Raw genomic sequence first — 27,598 nt, 5'->3', positions numbered from 1 at the left:
AGACTTCAATTAGTAGAAAATACATTCATAACCATTTGTTCCTTTGGTTTCGTTTTAACACTCTGTTTCTATCTGGAAGTTTACCAACAAACAGGGTGCGTGCAGGAGCAGGGCAGACTCCAGCACGCAATGTTCACCAGCGGTCAGAAATGTGCCTGCGGATGGAGCAGTTAAGTTATAAATGTGCATTATGTGCGTGACCACAGCTGACATTTTACACCGCGCTTGTGTATGTGACAGCACATGCAACTAATCTATCATATACAGCATTTGAAATGTTTGACAATTCTTTCTGCATTTACATCTACATCTGTGTATTCCTATTCTCTCCCACACAAAAAGCTTTTCTGCAACACAGGAGGTTGCAGGCTAGTCACATACATAAACATGTATGAAACCACATGGCTTCATCAGTAGTTTCATCCTGACATACACTTTAAGCACTTAAGCAAAACTAATATTACTTAATAGTATTATTTAATTAGATTCATCAAAATATTGATGTTAAAAATTGAATCACAAATATTTGCATAGGGTACAAGCTGAAGCATTTAGATTTTATTATTGCTTCATATTTAAGCTAAAAACTAAAAGAACAGTTAAAATGCTTTTGTTTAAAGTAAGAAAAATCTCTTGTGTGTTTCAGAATATTTGCAGTAAAAATTCCTCTTATGGAACTTTGCATTAACTCAGCTATTTTAGACATTAACATAAAATGAAGGCCAATTACAACAAAAAAATATGATAAACATTGCAGTAAAACACTTAAATATTTATTTAAGCATTAATGTAGAATAAATTACTGACATACTGCATTTTAAGACTTCTTCAGATGATGGGTAACTTCAGAAATATTTAGGGCAATAATGAGAGATTGTGGTAGCATTAAAATTACTCTAAAAATACTTCAGGAAACTGTAAAAAGCATGAATATTCCAAGTGAATAGGAACGCACTACTAAGAAACAGAGGATGCTACCAGCACCACGTACAAAATACCTTCAGGGAAGAAGCTTTCTTACCAAACCACAAAAAGCATGTTTATGGAAACTACAGTAATCTGTCATGACACCAGGATTGTTCACAGAGTCAAGGGAGCTAGAACACTGTGTTCCTTATGCTGCTGTTATAAGAAAGTAAAGTGTTTCCAGGCCTTCTTATTCAATCACAAGGTGCACAGCAGTGTTCAGAACAGCTGATCACAGCAACCATGACTGTCAAGGTCGTAAGCAGGAACGACAGGAATCAAAAATCAATACAGTATTCACAATGTAAGTGTGACTGGTTGCACAAGGTATGAAGACATCTCTATAGGTTGCACTCTGAAGTGTTTTTTCAGTGCAATTATCTATTTGAATAACCATTTTCTAAACAGCACTTTTAAAGGATTTTGTTACAGCAGTACTATTCATGTTCCAATATTTGTTTTTATAACTGTATTCTGTTCTTCCAAATTCACATTTTTTATGGTTATAAACATAAACATAGGAAAAATATCACATCAGCATACTAATATCTGCTGTTGTAATATTTGTTCCATATGTTTCTGGATCATCTTCAACTCATGTTACTAACTGTACATATTTGATCTGAGACGGGGTTGAGCTTTTCTGTAGTTTGAAATGTCTTTTACAGATCATTTATCTTCAAAAGTTCCAAATATAGAGTGGAATGCATATGAACTTTCTATTCTTGTTCTAGCTCTTGCACTTGTATTTCTTCTTGGAAACTGTGTCCTGAATTTGCTTTGCTGATCTAGATTTTGTTCCTTCACTAGCATCTTTTTCTACTTACTTTATTTAGTTTGAATCTTTTCCTAGGGTTATCATTATTCTTTTAAAATAATCAGGAAGCATGAGACTGAAGTATGTTCACCATTGTATGGAATCCTACAAGCCACAATAAAGATATTACTATGAAGCATACAACACTGGCCATCAGAGCCTTAAGTATTAATATGCAATGTGTTTTAATTGAGAGATGCATGTATACACACGCAGTATACATACATTTACATATGCATATTGTATACACACATGTATACATATTGTGTATATACATGCACATTGTTTCTACATATAAATTTTACATTTTTAATTTCTTATATATACGTGTGTGTTTGTACATATTTTCTTTTATTTTACCTCCTCCACATACAGCATCACAGTCCTCCCAACCAGAATGAGTCCACATGAAAAGAGGCTCTGGTACTTTAGAGCTCTGATTCTCAGGAAGAGGATCCAGTGGGATTGTGTACTCATAGTGTAGACCATAGCTCTGGTCATGGAAGAGCAGCACCTGCAAGATACAGAAAAGGAAAACCTACCTATGTACACAGACACTGTGGAAGACAAACTCTGAATTGTGAGGAGATAATCTTGAAAAATGTGATATAATAACTTAATGCCTTTCAATCTCCTAATGGATTTCATAGAAGAAATTAATAAGAGTATCCAAAGCAAGACAATGGGAAAAATTATTTAACTCAACATAAAGGTCAAAAAACAAACAAGGAAACAAAATTCACTAGATATCTGGAGGACAATTATGTCCTGTGATTTCAGTGCTCTTAAACAGAGGAGACCTTTCTTAGAGGCATCAGATTTAAAACTCTTTTAGATATACCAGTCAACTTCCTGCATTTGAAGGATTCTGAATTGCGAAACACTTCCTCATCATGTCTCCCTCTTTCTGATGGCTATCAACTCTTCATCCTCTACACTGAAATGCATCAAACCCCTACTTTTTCATGGAGAACTTGGTGACTGCAATCCAGAAATGGCAATGCTGTGCCAATAGTGAGCCAGGATGAAAACCATTCGATATTAATTTGAATCTCTCTCCTTAAGCACATCACCTTTTTATGACATTTGTATGAAGGCTGAGACCTTCCATGCTGCCTCAACAATGCAAGGATTATTCTTGTACTTACACACATTTTTTAGGAAGTAGGTTAACAGATCTATATATATAAGCAGGTGTACACATGTATATAAGCATACATAGATCTCATTATCTTCAGGAGACTGAAAAAAAGATTAGTTACCATGCTATATAATAGGAATTGGATAAAAAAACCCAATCCATATTGTCATACCAGTAAATGTAAAGGTGATGTTGTGGGACCTTTGGCTGATATTTTCTCCCAGAGACCTCTCCGAACATAATGGACAGTGGTCCCAGCAATATTGAATGTTCCTGAATGCTCTATCTTCCAGTCACTATTGATTGACTGTTTTCCAGCATCTCGAAGAGCTGCAAAATATTCAAAAAAAAGCCCAACATAAAATGTGTCTCTTTAGTACTGATTTGGACCTCCTTTCACTTACTGTTTGGATAATCTGAAAAGTAGGTGAAATCACCTAACTGTTTGCAAAGATATTTATGGATCCTGCTATACATGAACTACAACTGGAACATGCTTTAGAAACACTTTCTGGAAGGAACGCTTGGCAAAACTGTGTGTGTTCAACATTACTTGAAGTTAACATCAGTGCTTTAATGCCTAAAGAGACTGACAGGCTCCAGCATATTTCATAATTTGATCATGGAATTTATTTAAGGCAAAGGTAACCATTCTCTATTCCCAGGGTGGTCATTTCTATAATGATAAAGTCATGGGAAACAAAATTTTCACAAAACACCATTTAAGATCTGTGGAATTAGGCTAAATCTTCAAAAAAATGATTGTCGTGAATTCTTTCCCCTCTAATAACTACATTAGTTATTTTACATTAGTTACATTACATTAGTGCCTTTTTCTCCACCTTCGAATGTGACAATACTACTGTCATCTACACTTATTTTAAACACTTTCACAACATAATTTGATGCTTTTAACAAACAGAAAGAGCTTGTTCTTTTTGGCTGATCATTCCTCTTGTTGGCTTAATTTATATTCAAAAGCATCATCAAGTCAGGTAAAATCTAATTCATACTTTGAGAACATAGGCTTTTACATTAGTTTTCTATAGTAAAAAAATAGATTCTTCTGTGAAGAACTTGTAATTTTATTTAATTTTACTTTATTTTTTTATGTTCAGATCAGGTCTGAATAGTCATGAGAAGTAGCACATACTTGAAGTCACCTTCTGGACAAGACATTTTATACATTCCTCTTTATTGAAATTGCATGTTTGGCATCAGACCTTTGTAAGAGAACCTCAACAGTTTAAGCCTTGCCCAAAATTTCTTTTTTAAAATTGTAAGTTAATGTGAGTCACTCATATAATCATCTTCTCTCCTATTCATATTTATACTGTTATGTTTCGTTTCTATGGGAAACAATGGCAACAGGTCTATGGACTGGCAGAAATCCAACTGCATAAGACACCACTTATGTGTACCACTGCAGCACTGTGCTAGAAATGTTAAGACTATAAAATCCATTAATGCTGTAGAACAGCTCTGTACTAAAAATAACTAGTGATTTTACAAGATTTAAAAATTGGTATTTTAGATTTAGCCATTCTGTTATTAATGGCAATTAAGTTCTATTTAGTGTTTAAACTGTAGGGCCAATCCTCTTCCCAAAACAAACGTACTTGAAAGCACCAAGGTCCAGTTGGGTCATGCTGCTCACATGGAGCAGCATTCTCTCTCTGGAGAGCAGCAGACCTTGCAGCATTTTGTCTTGTCTTTAAAAAGAATATGCGTGCCACAGCACAGTAACTTGTGCAGGACACTGGAATTCCAGCCCCAGAATACAAGGAGTGGTGAGTGCAATTTATTTTTAATTACTGCACAAGGGATATACACTCCTATTTTCACAAGGTGCAATAGGCTATACAGCCATAGACATGCAACATTTCACAGTTCAGCTATTGCACCTCCCAGTGCTCAGTGAGGAGCAACAGTGATCCTGGTGATCCACTTGCTAAATCTGTTTCTACTAATTCTTTTATTTTTTTATATGGAAAAATGTGAAATACTACACCACTCTACTAATTTAGAAATTTTTGCGTAAGTTGAAATTGCCACACTTTACAGAGGGGTTAAGAAAAAAGGTATCTGCAGCAAAATAAGAGGGAAGTTGACATCTTTCTGAATTGTGAATTTTACCTTTCGTTCTGTGCAAAATTTAGTCATCCTTTCCATAAAAGTACCAAGAGAATGTAATTTTGACTGACCTTTATTTTTCTCAAGAAAATACAAAAAATATCTGAAATTCAATCATAAATGAGAGTACTTTCACTGGTATCTTTTGTCAATGACCTCATTGTTTCACTTCCATTCACGCTATCATGTGTTCCCTTCAAAGCCATCTTAAAAACCTGAAGTCTTGAGATTTGAGTAACTTTTTGAAAATTTCAATTGAGTTAATGTTGACAGGTCAGTAGTTCCCAGGATCCTCCTTATTACACTTTTTAAAAGGGTGCAACACTCCCTTTTTTCCAGTCACTGGGGCTTTCACCTGACTTTTTAAATATGCTTGAGGGTGGCTTGGCAACTATATCAACCAGTTCCCTCAGAGCCTTGGGATGCATTCATTGAGTCCCATATACTTCTGTATGTTCAGGTTCCTCAGGTGTTCTTGAACCTGACCTATGATAGAAGGAACTTCATTCCATTGGTCCCTGCCTTGAAGTTGAGGGAGCTGAAAAATGTAGGAAGAGTGTTCACCATTAAAACTGAGGCAAAAAACTATTAAGTACCTTGGTCTTCTCCATGTTTGTTGTTATTAGTTCTCCTCATATTTATCAGCGTGTGTGTTTGTGTGTGTGTGTGTGTGTGTACACTTTCTTCAATCTTCCTTTTCTATCATACCTGCAGAAGCCCTAATTATTTGCATTCCTTGCCAAACTCAGCTCCAACTGTGCTCTAGCTTTCCTGGTCCTATCCATACATATCTGAGCAGCATCCCTATATATTTCCCAAGATATATGTCCCTGGTTCCACTGCCTATGCATTTCCTTGCACTTTAGTTTGACCAGAAGGTCCTTACCTTAATCTTCCTTTTCTTATCCTACATTAAGAACTTTTTTGAAAAAACTTTTACACTTGCCAAATATAAATGAAAATTTAGCAACAGAAAAGGCACTATCTTAGCCCACAGGAATCTAGATAATGCTTGAAACAACTTTTTTTATAGCTGTTTTTGCAATAATTTTTTTAAAGTAACTGAATATGAACCAAGTCTTATGTCAACACTACTTTAAACAGACAGCATTATTACTGCTAGTTTAGTCTTAAAAATAAATCTCAAAATTAATATGCATAATCTTTAGGAAATATTCTGAACTTAAATAAACACTCTTGCTACACGTAATTTCTATGGCTGAATACTCTACTGATGAAAGAAGTATCACAGTCTCTCGTGCATTTTCTCATATAACTTCAATAGGGAACAAATACCTAATGTTTGGCTATATCACCGCTCATACCTCCCCACAGGGGAGAACAGACGGGACAGACTGCAACAGATCAATTGATTCACAAAATGCAGTTGCAAGTTACACCTTATCTTTTCTCCCAGGATGTCAGAGATTGTGCTACTGTGGCATATATTGATATACCTCAGATGAAGAAGGTATCTGAGGTGGTCAGGGACAACTCCTCTGAAGATTTGCTTCAATAGCACAATCAGACAATGATGCTGCTGATGTGGGCTGTAGGTTGACTAATCACTTTAGCAACATCATCGCAGCTTCCAGATCATAGTGACTCTGGTTTCTGATCATCAAGTAAATCCAGCGAAGGGTATTTCATTCTGACTCCCCCTGTATTTGACCTGTGCTGTACAACAGGGATCAAATCTTTCCTCAACTTAAATTAGCTACTATTTTGTAAGCCACAGCTCTCAGCGTACACTGGATTAAATTGTGTTTACAGCTATATCTCTAATTATACAATTACTAATTGTATAATGAGCTATATTATTTGAAAAACTATAATGCTAAAATGTGTTTAGAGAAATGAGGTACAGAGAAACGTACAGAGAAAGAGGTACAGAAATGCAGAGAGCAAAGTACTATGCAACACAAAATTAGCATAGAGAACCGTAAGAGAAAACAAATCAGAAACATGAATTAATCTGTATCACATTTTCACAATTTTAATCACAGTATTTCGAAGAATATTGTTCTTAAGAGGAAACATATATGCTTTCTCCCCAAAACTTTCCTCCTATAGAAAAATACTCCCATTTAAAATGTTACTCATTTTCAGTTCAGAGTGTTCTGCTTTCAGAATACACCTCCTAAAAGTGAAGAAAGTTTAAATACCTTCTGCTAGTAAAAAAAGAAAAGAAAGTGCAACAACACAGGTTTTAATTCAAAATACTGTAACACACCTGTTTCTGGTTCCCTATAAAGGCTTAACAAAAAAATATTGCAGTGAAATACTGTCTGATCCTCATTCAGACTGACAGTGAAATTAAGAAAAGTAAAATTGAAGTGACAAGCAATTAAAAGCTAATTAGCAGCTTTCAAAAATAAGCAGCAGGACTGACATTATTTCATAAGTGCAAAAAGCATTATACCATTTTTCCCTTTTTTATGGTAAGGGATGAATCAGTTCGTTACTCATAAAAAAGGAACTGATTTCCCTAAATACAATTCCAACAGTTACTGACTTTTGCATTATTATAAAAAAAAAAATCGAACCAACTAAAAACAATAATACAATAGTATTTCTTTTGTCCACATATGTTAACATGGTAGACACAGAGGGGAAAAAAAAATCCAAAACCAACCAACAAAAAAACCCCAACTTGGAAAATGTAGAAAATAGGCCTATGAAACTTCAGTTATTGATTGGACACTCTTATATATCCATATCTGTGGTCCACTGGGGAGCAATGAAATAATTGAGATCTCTAAATCTCCTGTTATATCTTAACACAACAGATGCAGACCCCATGATAAACCAAGAGTCACCCATTGATAACTTAGGCTGTCATAATTCAGATTGAACATCTTCTGCATTCTCTCCATTGAATGTTCTCAATTGAGAACACTCAGAGAAAAAGTTTCTTTAAATGTAGATCTTACTTATGAGCAGAACTAAGAATAGTGACTAAACTAGGGAGTTCTTCACTTCATTGGTCTGTTTCTCATACTAAGTCTCTCCCAATTTAAACTTAAGGATTGCAGTAACAGCATCAGTTATGATACTTCAGATACTGACTTGCACACTGTTAACAATAATAGTAACAAAGTATAGTCTCCTTCACAACAGGTTCAGAACTCATTAAAGGAGAAAAAAAACTTTTTTCAATGAAAAACAATTTCATGTAAGTGTAAAACTAAAAAAAAACCCAACCCAAAGCCCCAAAAATAAACAAATAAAAAAAACCCCAAAACCAAAACAACCATGACAAAAAACCCCAAACATTCATTCCCCCCAAATTAAAAATTCATTGTGATTAAATTTGTCTATTAAAACAGTCAGACAATTCAGAATAATGCAAAGAAATACTTTTCTGCTTTTTTAATCTGATTTTACAACTTTTGTTTGACTTTGGTGGTTAGCTATATGTTGGTCAGTGCAGGTTTTTTTTGTTGTCTGAGCACAAATCATTCCATGTTTCAGCATAAAACTCTTTTCACTAGTTTTAATATGAAATATTTTCTCTAGTGCTTTCAATATGGAAAATTGAAAATGTTCATGTATGCAGAATTTTTCTTAAATTATCTGATACATTCTTTGAAACATTTCTCTAAACAAAATGACAAGAGACAAAAGTTCAAAATAAAATCTATATGAAGAATGGTGCTATAACCATTACCACTCTTTTACTTCATTATTTCTACAAAATATCTTTGGGCATATATTTCACAGATTTTTTTTCCACTCTTTTTTTTTTTTTTTTTAAATCATAAAAGCATCTTTACCTAACACTCTGCAGTGTTGTCCAAAACAGGAGATGAATACTGAAACAGATGACATATTTACCTAAATAGCTGCGAGCTGGTTTTTCTTCCACAACTTTGATTCTCCTTGCTCCTGCGGGTATCACCAAAGCTTCCACGTAACCTAAGCATGAGACGAGATGTCCCAAGTTAAATAAAGGAGTGTAGAAAAATTAATATTGTATATTTTTTCATTTCTTCTCCCCTAATTATTTTTTTAAATGTAACAAGTTATAATATATATATAGCGCAATAGTTTGAGGGTTCTTCTAAAATACTGAAGCAAGCTATGAAACTGTGCATTATGTGTAGTATATACACCATAATACAAAATTACACGACTATACCAGAGTAAAATGTAACAAGAATTTGTGAGGCTGGTAGGCTGGGGCTGGAGCAGCTGAAGTTGTCTCTGGACATGTAGTTTAGTGCCACCATCACCTCCAGATGACTATAAAGGGATTCCAACTTCACTCAGTGTGTAGAGGCAAATGATATGGCACTAAAACCCAAACACCCTTCCACCGTTTTGGTTTTCTTTTCTTTTCTTTTTTTTTTTTTTTTTTTTTTTGGTTGGTTTTTGTTTGTTTGTTTTATATTTTTGCTCCATCTCCCTCTTCTGGTTTCAACACATTCAAATCCTGGTATGAATGGCTTTAATGTTTAAGTCTCCTTATTATTTATTTGCTTTACATTACAATGGCTTTCTGAAAGTGTTGGACTAAAACATGGTGTTGAGCAGTTTGCTTTAAGAAAAAGGGGTGAAAAGGCAACGCAGATGAAAAACACTGTGAAAGCAGGAACGTTATAAATAAATAAAAACCTATTTTAGCTTGTCCCTTAAGAACTTAAGAAATTGGACACTAAACCAAGTATTTATTCTGTGTAGCTATGTAATGTTCTATATCAAAGTACTGAGCATTTACAACACCTTTCTGAAACATGAAAATTAAATTGCTGCAAAGAAGCATTTTTATCTTCAATTTCTTCAAGTACTAATGCAGCTTTCTAAGTATTGCTGACAGTCCAGCTTCCTAAGAAGGAAAATACACGGAACTCTGAATAAACTTGAAAGTGTGTGGATATTCACATTAGCTACAAAAGAGAGCTGATATATTTTAATTTCTATTAGCAGCCACCTTCTTTATAGTTTTTGATCTTGCAGTTCTCCATGATTTGAGATCCCTGCTCTGCATTACCTTTTGCATAAGAGAGGGGCAGAGATGAATGTCTGAAGACTATGCCTAACACCTATTTCTAAAAAAAGTACTATATTTCAGTCTATAATGCAGTGACGTCCTTGATTTTTAAAGCTATACTGTCTGCTCTAATCTCAGTATTTTTTGATGTGATTTATTTACTGTCTTGAAATTCTGCACATTTTCTACTCAAGAAACTGAAAGTGCAATGGTAAACAAATGCTGAAAACAGTTGGCCAACTGTTTCAAAGAAAAGACTTTTTTTGGAGAGAAAGTATACATGGTGCATGGCCCACATTATTAGGATTTCAATCCTCTACTCTGTCAATAGTACTGTGCCAGTCGATTATGCTCATTCAAAGAACAGATCACAGCAGTATTTGAAAATCCCATGTTTGTTATGCATCAGAAAATCTATTTGATTTTTATGATATGATAAGTATAAAACAATAAATAACGAAAATATGTAAGAACTCTTCACACATTTGGCTTTATGTTCTCCCACTGCCTGACTTGGTTTAATGACTTTACTCGAGGTAACAGATCATAGTTTAGATATTTATTTTGTAGAAAACTAAATGAATCTAAACTATAAGAATTTATGGTATATTTATTTCACAGATTTTTTAAAAATCAGACACTTCTATGAACTAATGTATTGCAATGGAAGACAAATTAGATTATTCCTTAATTTTATAATTGAAACAATTTGCAGTTAATTAAAAATATGCATTCTTACCTTAAATGTCTTGTTATCTTAAAAAAAGTGGATCTGAAGTTCTTGTGAGGATGGCACAATTTTTAAAAGTACAGCTTTTTAAAGTTCCCAATGCTCAAAGTAATCAAACAGCTACTGGTTTCCTGAGTATTTGAGCAGACTTACCTGTTCCTCTGGTATGGTTAAAATCACCTTTAATAACTTTGCACGACTTTCCATTACCATTGCATACACCGCAATGATCTTCACGAGCCAGGGATCCTAATATGCCATCACAGCCAAATTTCTGTGGGAGAAGAAAATAAAGCTATTGAGACACAGGCCATGTTTTCCATAAAGTGGCCTTTAGTAGCAGGCATCTCACCCTTTTGCACGACAGCCTAACCAACATGATCTAGCTATGCGCGGAATGAGGGTTGCACTAGTTCATGTAGAGAGATCCCTTCCATAGTAATTTTTTCTGTGATTTTATGTAGATTGTTGCATTCACTCTTCCTATATGGTTGCCTAGCTCTACAGCTGTTCTCCAAGAGGAAGACAACCATGTTCCCACCGCACCCTGGGCAGCACACACCTCACAGGCCCTCCTGCTCAGCGACTACAACATATGCAACTCTACTGCTTTCTACTCAAAATAGGGGAGGTTCATAGAATCATAAAATAGTTTGGGTTGGAAGGGACCTTCAAAGGCCATCTAGTCCAATCCCCCTGCAATGAGCAGATCAGCTTGCTCAGATCACTAGTTCCACCTGATCAGATTGCCCAGAAACATATGCAGCCTGGCCGTGAATGTGTCCAGGGGTGGTGCATGCCGTATTTTACCACCCTTGTAAAAAATTTCTTCCTCACATCCAGCCTGAATCTCCCCTCCTTTAGTTTAAAACCATTACTCCTCGTTCTATCGCAACAGACCCTGCTGAAAAGTCTCTCCCCATCTTTCTTATAGGCCCCTTTTAAACACTGAAAAGCCACAATAAGGTCTCCCTGGAGGCTTCTCTTCTCCAGGCTGAACAACCCCAACTCTCTCAGCCTGTCTCCATAGCAGAGGCACTCCATGCTTCTGATCATTTTTGTGGCCCTTCTCTGGACCCTCTCCAGCAGGTCCATATATGTCCTATGCTAAGGACTCCAGAGCTGGACCCAGTATCCCAGGTGGGGTCTCACAAGAGCAGAGTAGAGGGGCAGAATCACCTCCCTTGACCTGCTGGCCACACTCCTTTGCATGCAAACCAAGATGTGACTGGCCTTCTAGGCTGCAAGTGCACATTGCTGGGTCACAGTGGTAAAGTGTTGTCTAATGTCAACCTAATGTCTTATTTCGAATAGAATGTAAACATGACTGGAATATGTAATGTAAATTGTATTTATGTTTTGTTAAAAAGCATTCAGTTTAAAACAAATTGAGTTTAATCAAGCACCTCCACATCATTATATTAGACACAGTTCTATCAATAAATGTCAATGGTAGGTTGACAGTAGGAATACAGTTAGTATATGCTGGCCTGATATGAAGTAAAAGCCTTTTAAGTCTAGAGAAGTCATCACAGGGTAATCTTGTGCATTGTAGAAATGCATCTGATGAAACCAATTAAACTTCAAGACTGTTTGATAAAAATAAAAAGCAATAAAGCTTTCAAAATACTGATTACAGCACAAACATTCAAATAGCTGTGTATCCAAAATGGCACATCTATAAGATATACATATCTAACTCTATAGCTTTAGTCCCCAAAATTCTTCTTGAGAGGTTGTCTAAGAGGATGTGATAAAAGGTGGAAGGCCTTACAAATTAGACTTTCAGATCTGATTAGGACCTATCTCTCTTACCTCTGGTATGCTCAGAAGCCAATTCAGAATAAGTCAGGCAGGTTTGGTTTAAGAGGGGTTTTTTTTGGCTTTTATTAGTTAGTTGTGAAAGTGAATGATAAAAATAGAAAACTTCCCCACCCTGGTAAAAAGGGGCTATACATTATCTTTTTGATGACACCTGTAATTGTTACATGGTGAACTAAAGCCCCAAATCAACATGTATTTTCTTGTTGCATGCACTTAAGCCGCTCAAGAAAGGATAACTATACCTACGTGTATTTGTATGTGTAAATGCATGCATGCATCTATAAAGTGATTTATTGAAATGATTACTGTATCTAGCAATGCTGTTTCTGTGTTAGAAGTTGTTTCTTCTACTGAATTCAATGTGTGCAGTGAGAAGCAGACAAAGAAAAAGCTCTGTGAATTTTTATATAGAAGAATTTCCATATGATACACTACAAACGCAATAAAAGAACTGTGAACCAAATGAATTCTGAGTGTGAGAAACAGTCTAAGTGCTCAGCTTTAATTATCTGCTACTCTGTTATTACTATTATCTGTTACTCTGCCTCTTTGGTATTTACTTAGATGTAAAATTTTGAACTGTTGAAAAGGGCAGAATTAGATATACATATGTACAGCCCATGGCAAAATTTCTGAACCTGTTGAAAGCTGAGGCTTACCTTACAAGATGAAATCAGTTATACTCTGCCGCTCTGCAGCAGTTTAAGTATCCTTATCATCACAGATACACATTTCCCAAGCTAACCCGTCAGCTGTTTCACATACTGTGTTGCATTGAATGAAATTAACTTAAAATATTTCAATATGTCACAAAAAGAGACATTCAGATTTGGTCACACACATTGCAACACGCTATCAGAGAAATCACACATACGTGTAACAAACGCACGCACTAGCATAGATGAGACCGTGTATCTAGGTTTTAAACAAGTAATACATACCTGGCATCTACCATCTGCACAGACACCTAACCCATGCTGGCCACAAGAAGTCCCATCCATCACCTTTTCTGTTAGAAGAATGGGTTGATCCTTTCCAGCTGGTGAACAGAATAAGGCACATGGCTTTTCTGTGGTAGCAATTAATGGAAAAAAACACCAAATAGGTAAAAGGTCACTTAAAAAAATACAGAATTATTCTTATCAACATTATTATTAACATTATTTTTAACACTGATATTTGCCTATCTGTGTGGCATAAATCTAGGCTAGTATAACAAGTTATCTTAGATACAGTGAAAACAAAAAGATTTTGATCCTTTTCTCAGCTATTTGAAAAACACAAGTTCTTTTTCCTGCTAGAGCATACTGGTGCTATAAACTTGCCTACACAATACTCCTGTCATGTTCACTGTTGCAATTAAGAATATGCACATTACAGCTGTTGGAATATTTTGGTTGTAATCTATACTTTCATTCTACTATATTTTTGGAAGATCATGAATATTGGTTAAAAAAAAACTTAACACTTTCCAGATTTTCTAAACATGCAGGTCAAAGACAAAAAAAAATTTAAGTAACTGAGACACCTTGGGAAGAAAAATACATGGATTTAAAAAGCCCACATTAAAAAAAAAAGATAAAAAACTGAATGCATTCTTTCTAACATCTTTACCAAGGTCAGGTAATTTTCTGCTACATTTCTAAAACATTCTGCTAATAATTTTTAATTTTGAAAGGGAGTAAAAAAGTAACAATATCCTATGTACCCATGTATTCCTAATGGTCATCACTTATAAATAACGAAGTTTGCTTCACCACTGCGAAAGTAATACCAAATAAAATTAACTAGGTCTCCTATCAATGGTTAACTGAGTACATGATTTCTTCATATCTTTATTCACAAGTGTACAGACTCAGAAGTTATTCCTAAATTTGTTGCAGATTTTTGAAAGGATAGAGTCAATCCTGAACTTGAAACTGATTTCACTTGGACACAATCTATGCCACTCTGACTTCATACTGACTTCTAGATTCCTGGAGTACATTTTTATTAGTAAATTAAACAGTTCCAGGAAATATTCACGGGCACTGGAATTCTACTGTCTATACAGCTGAACTGTAAAACAGTCTATGCCACATTTTTTTGCATGTGCTAACTAGCACTAGCTTGGTCTAGACTGGAAATTGCCATCTGCAAAGGACCATTTCCAAAAAGCAGTTTGGATGTCACCATCCTTTTCAGAGCAAAAAAAAAGTTGAAAAGTATGGACACTGGACTTGTGAGCCAGCTGACTTGCACATCAGAGTGTTCTAAGCATATTTAATTTACTAAAATTGACACAGCCGCTGGGTATCTCTAGGGGACTGGTGCAAACAGATGTGATTTCTTTTGCCAATATGTGAAGCCAGTCAGACACAAACCATCTCCAGCTGAGAGGCCTAAGTCTCTGCCTGATTTTGTGCCCTCTTAATTCCTGTTATACTCCTCAAATAGTAATCCCAAAGTTCCCTGGAACCTTTAAGGATGTTTCAGCATTTTTGGAAGCATTTTTGGAATTTTTGTATTTTTAATACAAAATTAAAAACCTAAGCATTATTTTAAGGACACTAAACTCAAAGAAACAGTAATTCAACAACACAGGACAACTTCAACAGACTACAGGAAACCTCATTCAAGTACAGCAACTATTCTGGACACACTGCACAAGTACTGTCTGCTAAAGACTAAGTGCAAATAATTAAGGATTTGGGAACAGTGTATTTTTGTAATACTAGAACTTTTTAGCTGATGTCCACTTTTATGACTCCTGAGGGACAAACTCAGGACAACAGCATCTCTCAGAGCAAAGTTAGATGAAAGCAATCATTCATAGTCCTTAACATGGGTCAGGACAGTGTCAAGATTTTCCATCAGACGACTGAAGTTCTCAAAGTTGGGCTGAAAATTTTTGATGCCTTAGGATATAAACCATGTGTTCCTGTGCTAAAATGAAATTTAGTAAAACAAACCAAAACTATTTCACTAGATAAGCACCTATAAAAAACTGGAGTTCTCCTTACTATGAAATGAGCTAATATAGAAGCCTAATGAAAATAGTCTCAAAAGTTTTCACTTAGCACCTTGAGAAAACGCTTAAAAGAAAAAAAAACAGTTCTTGTATAGCTAGACATACAGTAAGTTCTTGATAACAGATTCACATTTTTCAGGATTCTGAAAATAGTTCTCTTAAAAGCTATGCTTTCTAATGGTTTCTGATAATTTGTTTAAAGAGTTAAATATAAATGGCAATGTGTGGTAACACACACCTACAGCACTCCTGTGTCATTCCAGGCTCTTCTTTAACACCAGTTGCTGTGCTTTTGTTAATTTCTCAAATCAACTGTTTTTATAACTGAAGTCTTTCTGATGTTTTCTTGTTTGTTTGTTTTTTGGTTTTTTGTTTTCTTTTTTTGTTGTTGTTATTGTTGGTTTTATTTTTAGAGTAAATAAATCACATAAAAATTTAGAGAAAATTCAGCGGAATGGCACTGAATTGTTCACATTCCTAGCAACAATTTGGGTATAATGTTTTGTTTTGTAGTTGCTGATATTCTACACCAACATTATTTTTGCAGATACTGTAAGTTCAACATCACCGTACTCCTACTTGAGCACATTCCTAATGATATGGTATCTAAACAAGTTTGATACACTGAAGCATGCATGCAGTATGTCAGGATTTTGCATGCAGTAGCTGTTAGGATTTATAGAAAACTTATCTAAGTTTGCAGTATGCATTACATACGGACTTATGCCAAAATCAAACACTGGTATACGAAATACTCAAATGTTACGCTATATGTGTTCTCTCCTTCCTCAAAAATAGAAGCTTACGATATCTGTATTGTCTTCTTAGCTTTGTAGGTAGAAGTATAACTGATTTATGCAAGCTTAATGATTTAGCATTCATCTAGAAAGCTATATTTCTGAGTCACTTCATACTACATTTCTGATTAAACAGGACCAAACTGATACTGAGTTTCAGTTCAAATGTAGTCATTACATATCAAGGACAGATTCAATAGCAGTATAAGACAAAATATTCAGGACATGTAAAAATTCCACCAGATCTTGTCTATGAAATGAAAATTGCCAAAAATCTTGGACTTAGGTTAATTTATTTGCTTGCTTTAATTTTTATCTTTTCTTGATCAACAATAGCAACAAGATCCAAGCCCTATAAGCAGATGATAAGAACGTGGGTGATGGTTTATACTTACCATCATCAATGACAGCATGCCACTGGTGCACATGCTTCTGATAGGAAGATCTGGCACTGAAAGCCTGACACTGCCAGTCCCTGAAGGCAGGCATGCCAGCAGGACAAGAAGGATTTTCACATACTCTATACTGCATCGTTGGACCATGACACTCTCCTTCAAGGCCTGAACTAGAAAAGATGGCATAAATATAATGCTTTATTGTTTGTAATGTTTTGTCAAACTTACAGCACAGTTTATCTATGCTATACATGAATTTAAATAGCAAATTTTTTTTGTTGACATACAACATTGAGAAATCACCCACAAAAAAATCAAAGTCACAGAACAAAGCATGTTTGCCTTCTGTTTGTACTGGTTTCATTACGTACAAAGAGTCATGGGTGCTAAACCATAATTTATACTTGGCTCCAAAGAAGCACTAGGACTAGTAGGAGCATTCAGTAAAGAGAACCTTAACTGCAGTTTTGATATAGCTCAGGTGATTTTTCTCTAGGTGGACAGAGTCAAGTGCTACTGCAAGGAAATAAGACCTGCTGGTTTGCTACCTCTCCGTTTTGACAAGTGTGGTGTTGCAAAGTTCAGACAACATGCCTTGTTTCTTTTTGGTCTCTCCAGTTGTGCTTGCAGGTCCTAATGAACAAATGCAAAAGAACAGAGAACTGCAGAAACTGGAGCTAATTATTTGCAACCTTGCCTGGAAAAATGAATGAATGAAAGCAAAATTGAGACATCCCTAAATTCTAGAAGTAGCTTTTAGGCATACAGCTGGAAGTGGTGTTTAGATGGCAGGAAGTATGAAAGCATTCTGCACATCTAAGGCTTCTGTTAGACTACTATGCTTTTGTATAGCCATATCCAAGTTTTCCTCACATTTCATTATGCAAACTTCTCTTTTTTAATCCGTCTGTCTTTCCTTGTCATCATTTTTTCCCCAAATCTGTTAGTCTTTCCTCTTCCTTCATTTTTCCCTTTGTTCTATTATTTTCTTAAGTCATCTACTCTGCCCTGACTTGCCCTGCTCTGTTCTGCTCTTCCCCTCCCCTTCCTTTCCCTTTTTTTTTCTCCCCTGCCCTTCCCTCCCCTTCTCTCTCCTTTCTTCTCCACTTGTCTTCATTACTCGGCTCTGCAAATCAAAAAATTATGAATTTAATTTTCTGTTGTTTTTTTGGGTGAAGTTTAAAAAGAAAGCTTCATTTTCCCATTAATATTATCTAAGCTTTTGACAGACGCAGAAAAGAGGAAAAATAGTGTTACCATGCAATAAAAAAACTCCCAAACAAATACCTATTCTCCTAAGTGTTTTTCATTATTCATAAAAAATAAATTGCTTATGTATAGGACAACTGTATCTTGATGGGTTTCTTTACTCATAAGATTTAAATTCTGTTTGGAAATTCTGATGAACGGCAATAGAAACCTGAACTTGTTTTTACCCAGGGCATTTGCGTTGTCGACTGCTGATTCCACTGTCGCAAGTACGGCTACAAGGGCTCCAGGTGCTCCACTCCCCCTCCACATGCTCCTCAAAAGAGGTCCGATTGATACACTCTCCAGCCTTACACCACTAGGTGAAAATTCAGTTCTTAGGTAAATAAAATCAAGTCGTATGCAAAACAATTCACTGCTCCACAAGCACACAGGAAGCATAACATAAACATTTTGTTCAATAAATGGTTTTCATATGAGGCAGGTATGTTTTTTCCTATTGTTGCCCAAAACTTTTTTTCTGTCCTAGTAAATAGGACAGCCAGAGACCTTTCTCTGGACCCCAGACCATGCTGTCCCCTTTATTTGAGATTGGACATTGCTTAGGAAAGCGCTTTTGGATCTAGCCCAAATCCACTGCAGGGATCATCCTCGAGTTGTAAAAATGATCACAGCACAGTGTTCAGGGCTGTTCTCAGGATATGTTTGGTTCACTATGACAGTGAACTACTATTACAGTTCCCACATAACTATCAGAAACTGCATTGTCACTGATCATCCAGTGACAATTTCAATTGAAGGAGATATTACAAGTAATAGAGAAAATTATATTTTATTCACAACTTGTATTCGAAGAGAGAATGGAAGCCTTAATAAGCTAGTTGAGAAAGACAAGAGAATTTCTGGCATTTATTTAAATTATAATTATCACCTCAATAATCTTGTTAGCATGTATCATTTTCCAGGACAAAGGCAATTTCTCAAAAATGATCTAATCAATATCATTATGCTCTGTAACTTATGTCTATATCTGGTACAAGTAATCAAAACTCTGAAGAAACTAGTACTTTAACAACTTATACCAGCTGAATACCCATCCCACATATTTCAAAATTTCAGCAATTGCAAAACAGTAAGGCTATAAGTAGACAATGAACACTTAATGGCATTAACACCAGTAATTTAACCCATTTCTGTTTGCATTCTGAATTATTTGTGAATTACTGTTACCAATGGATAAAATTCATGAAGAAGTCTCATATTTCAAGCAAACAAAAACATGCCACCAATACAGTCAGTAAAGGCTTTTGCAATTTTTATAATTGCTGTCACTTACATTGTCTGTGCTAAATCCTTATCTGGATATTTTAAACTTCACCTGAAGTTTCAAACTGGTCTTCACTGATCAATTGATCTAAATTTTTTCTCTTAAATTGTGGCATTACAATGATGGCATAATTATATCACAGATTTTGTTATGCTCCTGTATGTTTGAGACCAAAAATGTTCATATTTATTTAAAGATATTCCTTCCAATGTAATAGGCAACATGTTTTTTCTCTAGAGATGGCATCTGCCTTATGTAGACTCTGAGGGATACTTATAAATCCTTGACTTAAAATCAACCATGCTGGACAGGCTGTGCGAATAAAATTTCCCTCAATTCAGAAGATCCTAAGAAGAGCACAAGGCAACAATACTCCATCTCTACAATATCACTAAACCAAAACAAATCCAGTGATCTGTGTAATCTGCAGCTCATCTTGGACAGATAATGCAGTAAACAAGAAGAATAATCCCTGCTAATCCTCTGAGATGTTTCAGTGGTGTCTGCTTAGCTTTTTACTGCTAGACATAGATAAGAGATCTCTGAGCCTGGCACAAGGCTCAATGAGCCTTTCGAATAAGAATTGGTACTTTATCTTAGCCTTAATTATTTACTCCCTGCTCGCTAAGCTCTACAATAAAGAGAACAGTGTCACCTTCATCATCTGACTTTCCTAGGACCCATGTCACTACCCACAATGCTCCCAAAAGTATAAAGTTAGAATGAGTCCTCTGCAATGAGTTGCTATTATCACTGTTTGCAAGTCAGACATTAATATGCAAAATGCATACTAATCTAGGGTGCCCAGTTCACGATGGCAATGGTTTCACAGGGAAAATTTTGAGTAGTCTTAATAAGAGGTACCGCTTTCTCATTCCATACCATGGATGTTAGTCTCAATGTAAAGACTGCGACATCAAACAAAAGGCTTGTCCCCGACTTTCCAGATATTGGGTCAAGACAGAATATTAACTACACACATTTATCAAAATCAAAAGTTTGCAGCAAATGTCATTATTTTAAAGGTATGAAAAATAATAAGTCCTGTTTTTCCTTTAGTATGGAAAATGGTATTATCTGAACATTTTCTCTTAGTCAGCCGACAGATTTGTTTACTCTTTTAGGGGGATGATGACGGTTCTGGTGAATGTAATATGATTCAAAGAGCAAATCACTCCTGTGGGAAACAGCTGTCAGCATAATATCATGAAAATCCCAACATATATCCATGCTCCTCTCTATTATCTATCTGTGGTTATTTATCTTTATTTGTAGTTAAACAGATGACAGATTATTCAAACAGGAAAGCTCCTGAAGGACATTTCACGTAAGTCTGACTTTAGGTGACCATTTACTTTGTCTTTGATGGCATACTTTTAATGAAATTTATCATTCTTTTACATGCACTGACACTACAAATAGTGATTTACAAAGTTTTATCACTTGTGATAAACACACTCTGTATCAATTCCTTTGATGAGATGATTTCTAAATTTTAAATCATAGCTAAGAACTTTGTATCTTTGAAAGCCTATGTTTCTGTTTATGGTAAGAAGTGCAACAATGGCATTCCATTCATAAATAGGGTACAAAACCAGAACCAATTTGAAATAAAACCATGTAAGCATTAAAACACCTGTGGCTTTGGCTTTTTTTTTAATTCACTGTTTTTAGAGAAATGTATTTCTAAAACATACCTATATTATACAAGATGTAATATGTAATATGTACTATGTAATATGTAATACATAATGTATAATATATAGCACATACATCATATATATAATATATTCAACTATATAGGTATGATTTTTATTATAATTGAGGTAAGCAGCAAGAACTTTAAACAAGTATAAAGACTTCTTCAGCTTGTTTCCTTAACTGCGAGGTGTTCAATATCATTTATATTGTTTTTCCACCAGAAACATACCTTTCCAGTGTCACAGTCTGTTCCATCCATTGGTGGATCCAGTTTAGTTTTGCATTCCTTCTCACTTTCCACCTTACACCACAACCCAGTGCAAATGACATGCTGAAAACCAAACACACAGATAATCACAAAATCTATGTTATGCAAGACTACTTTCTGCATGCAATCTACTAAAGTTGCCACGAAGTTAACAGTTTGATGGTACTGAAGTATGCTTAAAGACAGGTTCGACATGCACAAAACCCAAAGTGTGCAAATTCTGCGTAAGACTTTTACTAATCATACTGCCCTAGGACTTCCAAGTCCCCATTGTTCATACCATTCCAATGATTCCTGCTATCTTACACTCTTCCAACGATTCCTCTAGAAGTCATTAATTCCTCTGGAAATACCTCAAGAAAGCAATAAAGTCCAATATCCACAATGAAGACACAAAGTAAACTGACAAATTAGGGTGAAATATTTTTGCTGGGAAAAAGAGAAGGGAGATGACCGCAGTAGTCAGTGGTGAATTTCAGAGGTGGAAAGGAAAGTTGCTTATTCTGCCCCTCTTCATCAGCATCAGAACATCATAGTTTTATGTTCCTCAAAAGAAAGTTCAGCCTTGAAGAATGCTGGCTTACATTACCCCAAATTTCCTTGGCAGATTTCCCTATTTTCCTCTAAAAAGTCCTCCTTCTCTCATGGTTTTCAGTCATGACTTCATTCTCCTTGCTGTCTTTACAGTAAACTGGGTGGAAGAGTACAGAGGGAATGTGAGGCTCAATTGTAGCCTGAATGTTATTGCATGTGCAGACTGATTCCCTACAAATATGCACAGTATTCCCAAAGAGGGGCAAGAAGGATCAGGAGACAGGTTGCAGGGAGGATAACATAAAGATCAACTGTTTTTTCTGAAATCACGGTTGCCAGAACTTTTTCTAGCTGAAATGACTTGTTACATTGGTAAACCCAGTAACAGTCTCTGTGCCTTTTACACCATGCATAAAAAATGTGTGATAAATCTTATGCTACCTTGGAAAAAGCCTTACAGCACATGAAACATAATTCAACAAAAGATTGTGTCTAAACCAGGGAACAGGACAGTTCCAGTGGGAGTCTTGCATGTAAAAATGTCTGTAGCATCAGCTTTCAAAAAAAGTCAAAGATTGTAGAGGTCTGAACTAATAAAACAACAGATAGCCTATGCATATCCTACAAAACAGCTACAGAAGTCTTATTCTGTTCCTGGATTATTTTAACAAGCATTTTTCAAATATCAAACTCTAATTTCTGTTCTTGTTCACGGGAGAACTGTTTCATTTTTTTGTTGTTTTATTTTTAACATGCACTGTAAGATAGACCTTCAGAGCTGAAAACTAAACTTAGCAGAATTTTTGGGCCAGTTTTAGAAGACAATGTCAATGAGACAAAGTATCAGATGTTCAAGACAAAGTGCTTCCATACCAGCTATGAAATGACAAACTATACTGTTGGAACAACTCCACAAAAATATATGCTAATTTAATATTTCTAATTAAAATATTTTTTTAATATCCCTAAATCTTCATTCGTCAATGACTCCATTTGAGGGAAAGCCATCCAGGTTATTGAAAGATAAAATCAAATTTTCCTGTACATCATCACATTTTAAGATATGTTATCCCTTTTTTTTTTTCCTAAAAACACTGGTCCTGTGTTCGGTTTCACTTGCATATCATTACAAAACAGCTGACAACAAACTTACAGTTCCTTACAAATCTGGAAACAATTCTTCTAAACTTAGGAAAACATAAAGTCAGATTCACAAGGATTTGGGTACCTGACCACACAAATGCATTTGAGCTGTGTAAACTAAATCAAGTAAAGACACTTGACTTGCTCATGTGTTTTGTATACATCTGCATGTTTCTGCAAATACTTGTGTACCACCTCCTTATGAACCATGAACCTAACTTGCCCAACTAGAAACATCTTTGAGCCTTAAGTGAACTGTATTCTAAAACCACTTGCTTCTCTTTGGCAATTTTTAAAATAAGCATTCAATATTACTATAACATTTCATCCTAGACTTTGTGATTCCCCAATCCAAAGAAAATGGAGGATGACTTGTAAGTTTTTTTCTGGGCTTTCCATTTCAGTCAAATCACAAATAGGCTCTTCAGTTACTCTTCAAATTGTATTTCTGCTGCACTAGTAAGAGAAATGAGAATTACTGTTAGCATTTAACTTTTGACATTTGGGGATTTCTGCATGTATCTGGGGAAAAACCATGATGCACATATGAAAACTAACAGAAAATCTGGAGGCCAATGCCAATATTACAATCACTTCAAAATCAGAGCACAAACTTCGAAAGAAATTTACTCCTCTGGGAAGAAAGTTTCATTCAGTCAAAATCAAAATTGCTATTGATGGTCACAGAGGCTTACCAGTTATCTATCGCAAACATAGTTCAACAGCCATTAAAGTCGTTTAGACTAGCCAGAGAGGTAAGAGTTATTGGAGATGATAAATTTATGTATGTAATATTAGACTATTCACAATCTGTAAAATATTTCATTGTGTGTACCCTGGAAAACACAATATTGCCAAGCATACACAAAGGATTTTTTTTTTTTTCCTGAGAGAATGAATTTTTAACAGCAAAATCTTGTAAAATACAACATGAAAGTCACAATGTACTACAGAAATAGCAGAAGTCATTCCAGCTTTTGGGGTAGGTCTTTTGGATTTTTTTTTTAATTAATGTAAAAAGTAAGGCAGGTCTGTGCGCACCAGAAGGATGCATTTCCAATCATGTAAGTATTTAGAAAGACAGTCCAGTTGAAAGGAAAGACCACAGACAAAAAGAGCATTTCAGAACTGTATTTGTGCAAAGTCAAGATTGTTTAAAGTGTGGTGGTGGAGATGAGCACAGATATTTCACCAGGGCTGTAATATTTCCATGACTTTTGTTCTTTTCATTGTGATCTTTCCCTGAAATGCCTTAAAAATCACTGTGAAATTTAACCAGTCTTCTACTTCTTTGCAAAGATCACAGCTGTGTTATGACAAGAATTATTTTAGTGGAACTGACTAGATAGTGTTCGCATCCTGGACTTTAATCTCACAAGCCAACATCTAATAGTTCAACAATTATATTAAATTGTTAAGTTCTACAATCACATTTAATCATAGAGAATGACTTTGGGGCCATGATCTCACTATCTGTTATGTAAAACAATGTTAGGGTCTAATTGATTCTTGTGTAAGACATCATGGGCATAAAAGCAAACTTGGCTCCCCTACAAGATAAGCATGGCAACATGGTGTAAATCTTACATTCTGAGATCCACTCACACTTTCTCAGGCTCTATAGATTTTGCTTAGAGTATGAAAAAAAAGTCTTTGAAAAAAAGATGAAAAGGAAAAAAAAAAGTCTGGACATTATTCATGACAGAGAAGTGGGAGGGGCTCACTCAGGAAAATACAGGAGTGGGCCCTCAATGATCCCTTCAGTCCTCTGCTTTAGCTATTAAATTATCAAGAGGAATAATTTTCCCCTAGGAAAATCATTGGCATCTGCACTCTTTCTGAGAGGTTGCCATGTAATTTGACTGTAAATGATACTAAAGTGCTGCTCAGTAACAACATTATTTGTAGATTATTTTTAGATCATTACGAAAATGATTTTCCATTATTACTCAATTGTTTTCTTTCTTGAAAAGCTGTTACATACTTGTTTAATGTAAAAGACTGCATGGAAGTCTGCTCATCAAATATCTTCCAGTCACAAAAAATCTAAAAGTCTGACATATTTCATAATCTTCACACAGTTACACTGAAATGCATGAACTGTTCAGTAAGTAAAATGTACCCAAGTAATCCTGGGCTATAAATTGTTGGATTTACTGAAGTTTAAATGAACCTTCAAGGAGTATGTTTCTTTCTCATTTCCTGGCTTGTGGACAACAAGATGCATTACAATAACTTTGTGGTTCAGTATTTGTTTACATCATTTCCGGTTCAGGGTTACCAGTTTTGCAGAGGATTTTTGTGAAACTGCAGAAGGCTCTTCCCTTTGCTCTTTCCTCAGAAACTGTTTCAAAGTTTTCTTTTTCTTACAGTTAAGACCATAAGGTTATCAAGCAACAGACTTGTTTTATGAAGAAAACTGAAAATTAAACTGCAGGGTTTTAGTTGAAAAGACCGCTGGCCTTTTATATTGTCTTGCATCATTACCAGGTTTTTCCTTCAAAGTAAGCCCACATACCTTTCTTTGCATTTAAGTTACAATGGTATCTTAATACTAATATTTAATACTTCTCCTAAACTAACCATTTTAGTTTAAAGTTATGATCCAGGAAGTGGGGAAACAAGGAAGGATAAGTGATTTAGCCAAAATGTGTCTTCTTACATAAAAAATGCCAAAAAAAGGAGAAAATGATTGAAGATTATTATTAGGAATGGACAATTAATCTCAGTGCAAATAGTTGAACACTATCAGGGTAGCATTAACTGAATTTAACTTTCTAACATTTCTAAAATAACAATGAAAACCAAAGAAACCTTGGAGTCAGGACCCCAAGAGAAGAATCTGTGAATGAAACATAACAGGTACGGGACCTCTTGGCTATCTGAATTTAAATGACTGAATAAGGGTATTAGAGGAGGAGAAGTGTCCAGAGAAATGAAAAGCATGTAAAGATATTATACAACAGCAAGTCTCCAGGTTTGAGTATCTCTTCAATTACTTTTCAAACTCTTCTACCTGGTGAAGAAGACCTATAAGAAATAATGGGCTAACGCTGTACTATTTTCTTGTTCAAAATAGGTTTCTAGAGAATAAGAAACCAAAATAACATGTTTTAATTGAAAACAAAGTACTGAAAAACAAGAAACAGATTGCAATTCATGAAAAAAGCACTTGGAAGTAATTAGGAACATTTGTAGAACTGCTACACTGAGTCCTATTGCTCATCTTTCAGAGTGAAAATGTTTTCAGTAAGACATTATTTTGAATAATAACTACCTAGTAAACTACAGCTCCTGTTCTCTTTTTGTTTTGGGTTTTTCACTATGCATGCACTAGTTATATGCATATTGCAATGTTCCCTTTGAGAATCTTTAGGATAATCATAACTTTCATTGAAACTTGCTAAAAAGAGTACTATGTCCAAGTGGGAAAATGAAGAGAACTGAAGAACTAAAGGAGTAAGGAATTATGCTTTCATATTAAATACTCCTGACATTTCCAGGCTATCTGACTGCTCTGTCTCTGATGAAATTTTATTTCATAGTTCCTCCTAGTCGCTGTATTATCATACATGTACATACTCCATGTTCTTTATACATTTGTAGTATCATCTCCTTATCTTGAGGAATCCAATATATTTAGTACTTGTCCTGTTGACATTAAAGAAGGATGATTTTTCTCTGTTAAAACCATTCTCAAAATGCTTCTTCAACCAGAAGTCTACTAGCATTAGGCCTTAAATTTATCAAGACCTCTTCAATTTTAGTAATCTGTCTTTTCAACATTAACATATAGTGACACTGTTTCATGCAATGACATGAAGCTATGTAAGCAAACTCATGTAAGTACTGGAACTCCTACTGCCATGGCACTGCACAGCTCTGCTTGTGCTCACAAGGGACTGCTGGGAGGCAGCATATGTTCAGGGGTATACTCTACTGCTGTATGGAGGTATACGTATAGAGCAGATATGGAAATTCAATACCCAAAATATAATGAAACTGAACCTGCAAGTGAAACCTGGTCCCAAGTGGAATAAACTGCAAATACTCCCTTCACTGCCACAAGGTGTCTTCACACTATGACATTTTCTTCTAAAGTACAGAGGAGATATCAGTGGCATTGTATGATACAACACGATTCAGGATGTTTGACGATCCAAAGCAAGACTTACAAGATAAAAAAATGAAAATACTCATTCTGAAATACTCAAATGAAAATACTTAACTTGGGAAAGCAAAGTATAAACTTCTCATTTGAAAGATCCTATATTCTCTCTCAAACACGTGCACAAAAATATCCCTCAGAAAAAATGAGTTGGTAGGTGTATTTTCTGAAGTATACACTTATCCTTACCTGCATTTCTTGGCAGAAGGAAGCGGCTGGTCCAAAAAGAATCTGACACTGTTCATCTGCAGTGTAGGTCATTCCTGGGAGCTTGGAGGGAATAATCACAGAATTGAGGCTCTGAGGATTCGTCTGTAGCAGACAACTACTGGCCTTTGACCTGGCAATATGCAAAGATTCATATGCTGAGCAATCCTAAAAAGTCTGATTGTCATGCCGACTTAAACATGCATTTGACATAACAAAAATGTGGACTCTTGAG

General features: G+C 35.4%; 1 protein-coding gene across 1 annotated transcript in view; it reads right to left on the bottom strand.

The window, feature by feature from the left end:
* The window catches only part of ADAMTS19 (ADAM metallopeptidase with thrombospondin type 1 motif 19), a 147,811-nt gene that overhangs the window by 32,366 nt on the left and 87,847 nt on the right, over positions 1 to 27,598 (bottom strand). Inside the window, exons 10-18 of the mRNA XM_030470481.1 lie at positions 27,346 to 27,496; positions 21,273 to 21,374; positions 18,243 to 18,373; positions 16,807 to 16,976; positions 13,546 to 13,673; positions 10,934 to 11,054; positions 8,895 to 8,975; positions 3,097 to 3,254; positions 2,144 to 2,297 (exon numbers count right to left, since the gene is read on the bottom strand). Of these exons, the coding sequence (XP_030326341.1) occupies positions 2,144 to 2,297; positions 3,097 to 3,254; positions 8,895 to 8,975; positions 10,934 to 11,054; positions 13,546 to 13,673; positions 16,807 to 16,976; positions 18,243 to 18,373; positions 21,273 to 21,374; positions 27,346 to 27,496 (1,196 nt within the window). The remainder of the gene's footprint in view (positions 1 to 2,143; positions 2,298 to 3,096; positions 3,255 to 8,894; positions 8,976 to 10,933; positions 11,055 to 13,545; positions 13,674 to 16,806; positions 16,977 to 18,242; positions 18,374 to 21,272; positions 21,375 to 27,345; positions 27,497 to 27,598) is intronic.

This window comes from Strigops habroptila, chromosome Z, assembly GCF_004027225.2.
Source record: "Strigops habroptila isolate Jane chromosome Z, bStrHab1.2.pri, whole genome shotgun sequence".
NCBI classification, from domain to species: domain Eukaryota; kingdom Metazoa; phylum Chordata; class Aves; order Psittaciformes; family Psittacidae; genus Strigops; species Strigops habroptila.
The sequence above is the reverse complement of the archived record's forward strand: the minus strand, read 5'-3'. Positions and strand labels throughout refer to the sequence as shown.